This window comes from Miscanthus floridulus, chromosome 7 (assembly GCF_019320115.1).
Source record: "Miscanthus floridulus cultivar M001 chromosome 7, ASM1932011v1, whole genome shotgun sequence".
Lineage (NCBI taxonomy): Eukaryota > Viridiplantae > Streptophyta > Magnoliopsida > Poales > Poaceae > Miscanthus > Miscanthus floridulus.
The window spans coordinates 6,546,531-6,554,939 of NC_089586.1; the positions used below are offsets into that span (position 1 = coordinate 6,546,531).

General features: G+C 45.5%; 1 protein-coding gene across 1 annotated transcript; it reads right to left on the reverse strand.

The window, feature by feature from the left end:
* Positions 1-6,828: 6,828 nt before the first annotated feature.
* On the reverse strand, positions 6,829-7,485 carry LOC136464976 (uncharacterized). Its single transcript, XM_066463895.1, has one exon. The coding sequence runs from the start codon at positions 7,483-7,485 to the stop codon at positions 6,829-6,831; it is 657 nt and encodes a 218-aa protein (XP_066319992.1).
* Between the last annotated feature and the right edge of the window lie 924 nt (positions 7,486-8,409).

Below are 8,409 nucleotides of genomic sequence, written 5' to 3' on the forward strand. Positions count from 1 at the left end.
TTCCAGCAAAGAAATACTTATGAAATTGTTTTTCTAGATCAGCCCAAGTAATAATAGAATTTGGTGGTAATGAAATGAACCATGTAAATGCCGATCCAGACAAAGATGATGAAAATAATCGAACTCTTAATTCATCTCTGCTAGCTGCCTCTCCACATTGAATAATAAAGCGATTGACGTGCTCCATTGTTGATGTATCATCTTGCCCAGAGAATTTAGTGAAATCTGGTACCTTGTACCGATTTGGGAGAGGAATTAAATCATATGCAGGAGGATATGGAGTCCGATAAGAATAAGTATTGACCTTGGGCTTTATCCCAAACTAATCCTTCATAATTTCTGCTATCCTATCGGTCCAAAAAGCATCAGCCTCCTGCTGACGAACTGGCTGAATTTCTACAGGAGGTACCTACTGATATCCTTCCACATATCTTTGTGGCCCATGATCTCCAGCAATCGGCATATTTGCCGTTATTTGTGGTCCATTAACCTGTTGGAAAGGATTCATCGGCTGAGCTGCCGATGCTTGATTCTGGACACCAGCTTGCATATAACCTTGTTGAATCCCTGCAATCTGTTGATTTTGCTGAACTGTATGTTGAATAGGTAACTGTCCTGACCAACCATTACTAGAACTCATCGGTATAAAACTTACCGATGGCTGGTAATTTGCTGAAATTGTTGGATAATTATAACCAGCTTGAGGCATGAACTGAACCCCAATTTGACTCATAACAGGGGTTTTCTGCTGCATCGGCAGTAAGCTTGCCGATGGATTTGAACTGGGCGTTTGAACCAAAGGTATCTGGAAACCCCCTGGAGTTGGTAGCACAGTAGTTGCTGTAGCGTATTGAGGCACTTGGGCCATCGACGAAACAGCCGATGGTATAGGAGCTTTTCCTACTGTGTCAAATACTTGAGGTAACCCAGGATTGAAAGCAGATGACTCCGGAGGCATACCATATCCCTACCAACTAGTAGGAATCTGGCTATTCTGAGACACAGGGCCTGACATAGCTGATGCCGATAGATCTGTACTAAGCTGAATTCGTCCTCCTGATCGTATCGGTGTAGATTGAATATTAGGTAAACCTACCGATACTGGAGAAGAAGTAACCTCTGTACCCACAACGGCCGAGGGAGCCAATGGAGTATTGACAGATGCCGGCTCTGGTTGGTGATAGGCAGGCCCAACGTAATGCGGTGACGCTTGTCCTTCTTTGAGAGTTCGAACTACAGCATTATGAACAGTATTGGACAACACATTGGAATGATTAATCAAAGCATGATTTACTGCAGAATTAACCATCTCTTGAAGTTTACCAGGATTGGAGTCAAAGGTAACCTGCCGAGGCAACGGCAAATCTTGCTTCTGGATGACTTGTCCACTCTTGTTTAGGCTAAACGATTTCAGACAAAGCTGCCTGTATTCTTCTACAGCCTTTTCCATAGCCTGTCTCTGCTCTTCCTTAAGATCTTCTTCTGATACCGCGATAATGTTCCCCGCATCGATCTCGGAATTAAACATATTGATCGGATTGATTGGTCCCACTGGGCGTGCCAAAAGATGTGTTGATGCAAAAGTGGATCTGCAAACACAAAGGGCTAATACCCGAATCGATATCCAAGACGTGCCAGTCGATTTGACCTGTTAATCGACAAGGATGAAGATACAAGCACTTTGGTCCTAACAACAGCGATACGCCCGGAAGTCACGGCCAAGAGGTACTCACGCGGAACTCGAGAATCGCCGAAGGTCGCACTAAAGCAATGCAACTCGCCGAATCAATGAGAACTCGTGAAAAAGAAAAATATGCAAATTGACGAAGTCGCCGAAAAGTAAGTAGATGCAAATAGGAGTAAAAATTGGTTTTGATATTGATTGATATATCTATTACAGTGCCCTTCACTCCATATTTATACCCTGATCTAAAGAGACATAACCAAACACAACTAGGACACCAAGCCCATATCTAAGGAAACACGTGACTCTTACATGAATCATACTCTAACAAATATAGAAAAGGAAATCAACTCCTATCTATTTCCCTGTCCACCTCAATTACGATGGAAATCTCACCGTCCACCTTCCCATCGGCATACTCCCTATTTCATCGGCAGTAGTCTTCAAGTCTTCCTTCATCGGCATACTCCCTGTTTCATCGGCAGTAGTCTTCAAGTCTTCCTTCATCGGCATACTCTCTGTTTCATCGGCAGTAACACCTCCAACCTCATCGGCAACGCCCGAGTCTAAATTAACCTTTCCATCGACCACCACCAGCTATCGGCACCCATCTTTACAAGCTGGCTTTCATCGGCTATCAGAATATACAGTAACTTTCCCCTTACCGATTAGTCCACTCCGATCATTTTGACACGTGCAAAAAACGGTGTCAACACCCATTCATATTCTCAAAAGAGTACCAAGTAAGTCGGTGCCCAAAACACCGTATGAGTTGTGGACAGAAAGAGTACCCTCACTAAACCACTTGCGTGTGTGTGGGGAGCCATGCTGAGGCTAAAGTATTTAACCCAAACATTGGGAAGTTAGATCCCAAAACAGTAAGGTGCCATTTCTTTGGCTACCTAGAAAAGTCAAAAGGTTTTCATTTTCTACTATCTAGAGAGACATACAAAGTTTGTGGAAACGAGACACGCTGTCTTCCTAGAGGACGAATTGATGAGGGAGAGCATGGTAGCTCGAGAAATTGACCTTGAAGTGAAGCGGGTGTAAGCGCCCACTCCAATGATTCATGAGCCAATTTTCTCACTACCTGTTATAGCTGCACCGACAGTGCTAGATACTATGGTGCTAGCACCTATTGTTATCCCACCTGTGGCAACAATGAATGACGATAAGGAACCTGTTCTTTAGGATTCTATAGAACCTATTGCCACACATGAGGGGGAGCAACAACAGCCTCAAATAGAAGATGTGCCAAAAGTGGAGGCCCCTAGAAGGTCTCAAAGAGTTAGAAAATCAGCTATTCCTGCTGATTATGAAGTGTACAACACTGAGGAATTTCAAATGGAGGATGATCCCACCTTATGACACGTGGCAAAGATCAGTGGACCGGACGCTGAGTCCAGGGTCCGGTCAGTATGACCGGAGCGTCCGATCAGAGTGCGTTTTGCCCAGTGAAGGGGTATAACGGCTCTATTCCATGGGGGCTTCTATTTAAGCCCCATAGCCGGTTGTAGCTCAAACTCTTGCACATTTTCAAGCCATGAGAAGTGATCATTCATCAAAGTGGCTTGAGGCCATGGAAGATGAAATGAAATCAATGAATGCTAATAGAGTTTGGGACTTGGAAATAATTCCTAAAGGATCCAAAATAGTAGGCTGTAAAATAGGTCTACAAAACAAAACTTGATTCTCAAGGGAATATAGAGGAATATAAAGCGTGACTTGTGGCAAAAGGCTTTATGCAAAGAGAAGGGATTGATTACAATGAGACCTTTTCTCTAGTCTCATGTAGGATTCCTTCAGAATCATAATGGCATTAGTGGCACATTACGATTTAGAATTACATCAGATGGATGTAAAGACGGCATTTCTCAACGGAGACTTGGAGGAAAATATTTACATGGCACAACCGAAAGGTTTTGTCATGGAAAGAAAGAACGAATGGGATGCCGCCTAAAGAAATCCATTTATGGATTAAAACAAGCTTCAAGACAGTGGTACTTGAAGTTTGATCAAACAATAAAGAATTTTGGGTTTAAAGATAATGTAGAGGATAATTGTGTCAATACAAAGTTTAAGAATGGGAAGTTTATCTTCCTTGTTCTGTATGTAGATGATATCTTACTTGATAGTAGTGATGTCAGTCTACTACTGGAGACAAAGAAATTTGATATGAAAGATCTTGGTGAAGCCTCGTTCGTTCTAGGGATCGAGATTCACCGAGATAGAAGAAAAAGGGTATAAGGACTGTCACAAAAGGCATACATAGAAAAGATCTTAAAGAAATTTAGTATGCACAAATATAGTCCCTCACCTGCTCTTATAGTCAAGGGCGACAGATATGGGGATTTTCAATGCCCTAGGAACCAATATGAGCTCAATTTATAAAGTGAAAGTGGTTCCATATGCTTCAGCTGTCGGAAGCTTGCAACATGCTCAAGTATGTACGTGCCCTGACTTGGCATTTGTCTTGGCATTTGTTATCGGGTTTTACTTAGGAGATTCTAGAGCAATTCTAGAATAGAACACTGAAATTAGTAAAGAAAGTCTTGCATTATTTGCAAGGAACGAAAGGCCTCATGATGACATATAGAAGATCTGATTCATTCCACATAGTGGGATATTCAGATTCTGATTATGCGAGAGTGAATACATATCCAGATGTGTATTTTCTATCATCTCGCAAAGGGGAGCTATTTCATGGAAAAGCTCAAAGCAAACTGTCACTACATCGTCCATAATGTATGACGGTTTGTAGCGTGTTATGAGGCAACGGGCAGGTGAACTGAATAAATGTAACGTCCCGCCTCTATAAGGCCGGGCCCGCTTACATCTAGCAGCTTTTCTAGGACATAGACTACCCTCATAGACCCACATAAGTCTTTTCTACGCACTTTGTCCTCACTCATGCGCACCTGGGAAGGACTTTCCAGTCGGTCACCCATCCTGAAATTACTCTAGACCAAGCACGCTTAACATCAAAGTTCTTTAGAGATGGGCTTCTGGAAAAGAAGTTGCAACTTATTGGTATGAGTATCCTATTAATCCTGTTAAGCCCTGGGCTGGGATGTTACATCCTCACCCCCTTAAAAGACCAACGTCCTCGTTGGTCAATCCCAAGCCAGGAACGTCCCCTCTTGGCCACATCCGTGTGTCTAGTGCCAGCGCATGTGTCATGCTGTGTGACCACTCTAGGACCACTCCAGCCATGCGCACCATGCCTGTGCAACTACGACACACGTGCATGTGAAACTACGAGAGTCGGCTCTGATACCATTCTATAACGTCCCGCCTCTACAAGGGCCAGACCCGCTTACATCTAGCAGCTTTTCTAGGACATAGACTGCCCTCACAGACCTACACAAGTCTTTTCTATGTATTTTGTCCTCACTCATGCGCACCCAGGAAGGACTTCCCGGTCGGTCACCCATTCTGAAATTGCTCTAGACCAAGCACACTTAACCTCAGAGTTCTTTAGAGATGGGCTTTCAGAAAAGAAGTTGCAACTTATTGGTATGAGTATCCTATTAATCCTGTTAAGCTCTGGGCCGGGATGTTACACTAAAGAAGTTTATACCCGGTTTGAAGGTGGTTGACGACATCTATAGACCACTTAAGTTATACTGCGATTATAATCTGGCAGTATAGTATACTCACAACATAAGTCAAATGGTGCTACCAAACATATTGACATAGAGTATTATGTTGTGATAGATAAAGTCCGGGATCAAGTCATAAGTCTTGAGCATATAAGTACAGAAAAGATGCTCGCAGATCCGCTTACAAAAGGCTTACCACCCAACATGTTCAGAGAACATGTAGCTAGCATGGGTTTAAGGGAAAGCCTAAAATTCCTGGACAAAAGAAGGTCCAAAGATAAGTATCTATTTCAGAACTGAGTAGTGTATTGTAGCTGTTAAGTCTATCGGCAATGGACCATGACGATGAGACATGCTTTATGCGCTAATCTGTAATGGAATGAACAAAAATAAATGATATGAAAGTGAAAGATGGAATAAGATCAAGGGGGAGAATGTTAGTTGATCTCCACCAATAGGCCCAACGGCCCATTGGGCCCTTGCCTCTGCTCCCTGATCGGGGGAGCCCAACCCTAACTGGTTGGTGGGCCCCTGTCGCACAGCACATATATATATAGAGGAGTGAGGAACTGGGCTTGGGTCACGAGGTTGAACAGAGCCGCCATCCCACCTATAGAAAACCCTAATCCGATCCTAAAGAGGTGCCACCAGCGACAGGATGAGCCCGCCACCACCGCCGTCGCCTCTGCAGGGCCACCGGACCACTGTAGTACCACTGGACTTCACCCCCTCGCTACTACAATGTTTACTGCACCGCGGCATCGACATCCACGCTTGTTGGCTTTACCCAGGAACACTCACACGAATGCAAAGAACAAGAAGCTCGGCGACGAACGCCCCGGCCGACGGACGGCCTGTATGTTGGCTTTTTTATTCACTGGACTTGGCAAATGAACACAGAGGAGTACAGGGGCTACAAATATGCCACGGACTGGCAAGGAGCTAACCTCCATGTCCGGCCATCATGCCATGATCCGCATGACTTGCTCAGTGACGTCTGAGAGCCACTCGCTCATCTAGGCATCACGGCTTCTCCATGCAAACCGGCAACACACACACACCACTCACTCTTGCATGTCATCATGCAACGAACTAGTCTCCTAACAAACTATGACTTGATCCTAGACACTAACTCACACCGTAGCTAGCCTGCATGGCACGAACCTGGACATACCAAATTAACATGACACCACCACGGCGCAGCACACTAACGCACACACCATGGCACTGTCGTGGTTTATTCTAACAATCACCCCCTAAACCACAACACCCCCTATGCCCAGCCTACATGAGCGTCTACTCGTTGTCGACATCAGCGAGGAGAGCTCTTTCCTTCTTTTTCCCATGACAGTCCTTGCCCATGTGGCCACGCTCGCCGCACTCATAGCATCACCCACAGAAGCGGCTCCTGCCACACTCGCTTCCTGAGCTTGTGGTGCTGCGAGCGTCGTCGTCGTCGTCGCGGCCACCGCCACGGCCGTTCTGCGCATCTCCCGCACGTGCACGATCCTTGTTGCATCACTGATGACAACACGCCTCCCACTACTCCTCCATGAGCAGTAGCTGCCCGATGTGCTCGCCTCCAAGCTCACCGCCACCACAACGCTCCTCGGCCACGCGCAGCCTGCCGACGAGCTCCTCGAGCGACATCTTCTTGAAGTTGGCGAACATCACGATGGAGCATGCAACTTGGTTGAACCTTGACGGCACAACCCACCGCATCTTCTTGATGACGCGCTCGTCCTCCATGTCCTCGCCCAACTCGCGTAGCTCTGCAGCAATGGAGCCGATCCTCACGGTGAAGTCATCGATCGCCTCGCTGTCCTTGAACACCGCGTTCTTGAACTGCTTGAGGAGGTGCTGTGCCTTGGCTTCCTGCACACGCGTGTCTCCCACACACAGCGACTTGATCGCCTCCCAAGCCTCCTTGACCGTCTTCTTCGCAACGAGCCCAGACTTCATCTCCGACGGCACACCGTGGAGAATGACAGCCAGTGCCTGTCGATCCTTGCCGCGCTCAGCATTGCCGCCCTCCACGGCATCCCAGAGCTCCATGCCCTCCAGGTTGCACTGCACTTCAAGTGTCCACTCGCGGTAGTTCATCTTCGTCAGCTTTGGGATCTCGACGTCACCAAAACCGCGCTCCACCACGACCATACACGGCGAGCTGGCTTCACCCTTCTCATCACCACCGGCCATCGCTGTTGCCACCGGCCGTCTGCGTGGGATCACATGCTTTTTCTTTGGCGGTTGTCGTGGTGGACTGATGGAACCTCCGTAGTACATACACCGGCTCCGATACCAAGTGTTGGCTCTGCCCAGGAACACTCACATGAACACAAAGAACAAGAAGCTCGGTGACGAACGCACCGGCCGATGGACCGCCTGTATGTTGGCGTTCTTATTCACTGGACTTGGCAAATGAACACAGAGGAGTACAGGGGCTACAAATAGGCCACGGACTGGCAAGGAGCTAACCTCCATGTCCGGCCATCATGCCATGATCCACATGACTTGCTCAGCGACGTCTGAGAGCCACTCGCTCATCTAGGCATCACGGCTTCTATAACAACCCAAAAATCCATACACCAAAAATACCAACTACAAAATTTTTCTCAAAAACTCCCATGTGATGATGAGTGTCATGTATAGTAACCCAACCTAAGAGATGCATTAGGTCTAACCCCAACCCAAGTTAACAACACATAAGCATGGCATATCATTCGTTAATTGTGTTTATTTAAATGATAACAAATAAAGTATTGCATACATTGTTAAATCAAGTTATGATCTGGAATTCTATTTGCTTTATGTTATGCTTATCAACTTCTTTAAAGTAATAAACCATGAAGCAGCTAATCAATCAAAGCAAGGAATAAAAGATTAAAAAGGAAACTATTTCTATTTTTTATATAACAAAAACTACACCTATTTTGTTGTACAAAATAGCTAAATAAAATTCCCTAAACTCCAATAAATAGATTACATCAATTTTGAATTCATAATTCAAACCAAATTTGAATTCAAACAAAAGTAGAAGAAATGAAAAACAGAAAAAGGAAAAAAAAGTAAAGAAGAAGGAAGCCTCGCTATGGCCCAAGCCCGCTCGGCTTCACAGCCCGT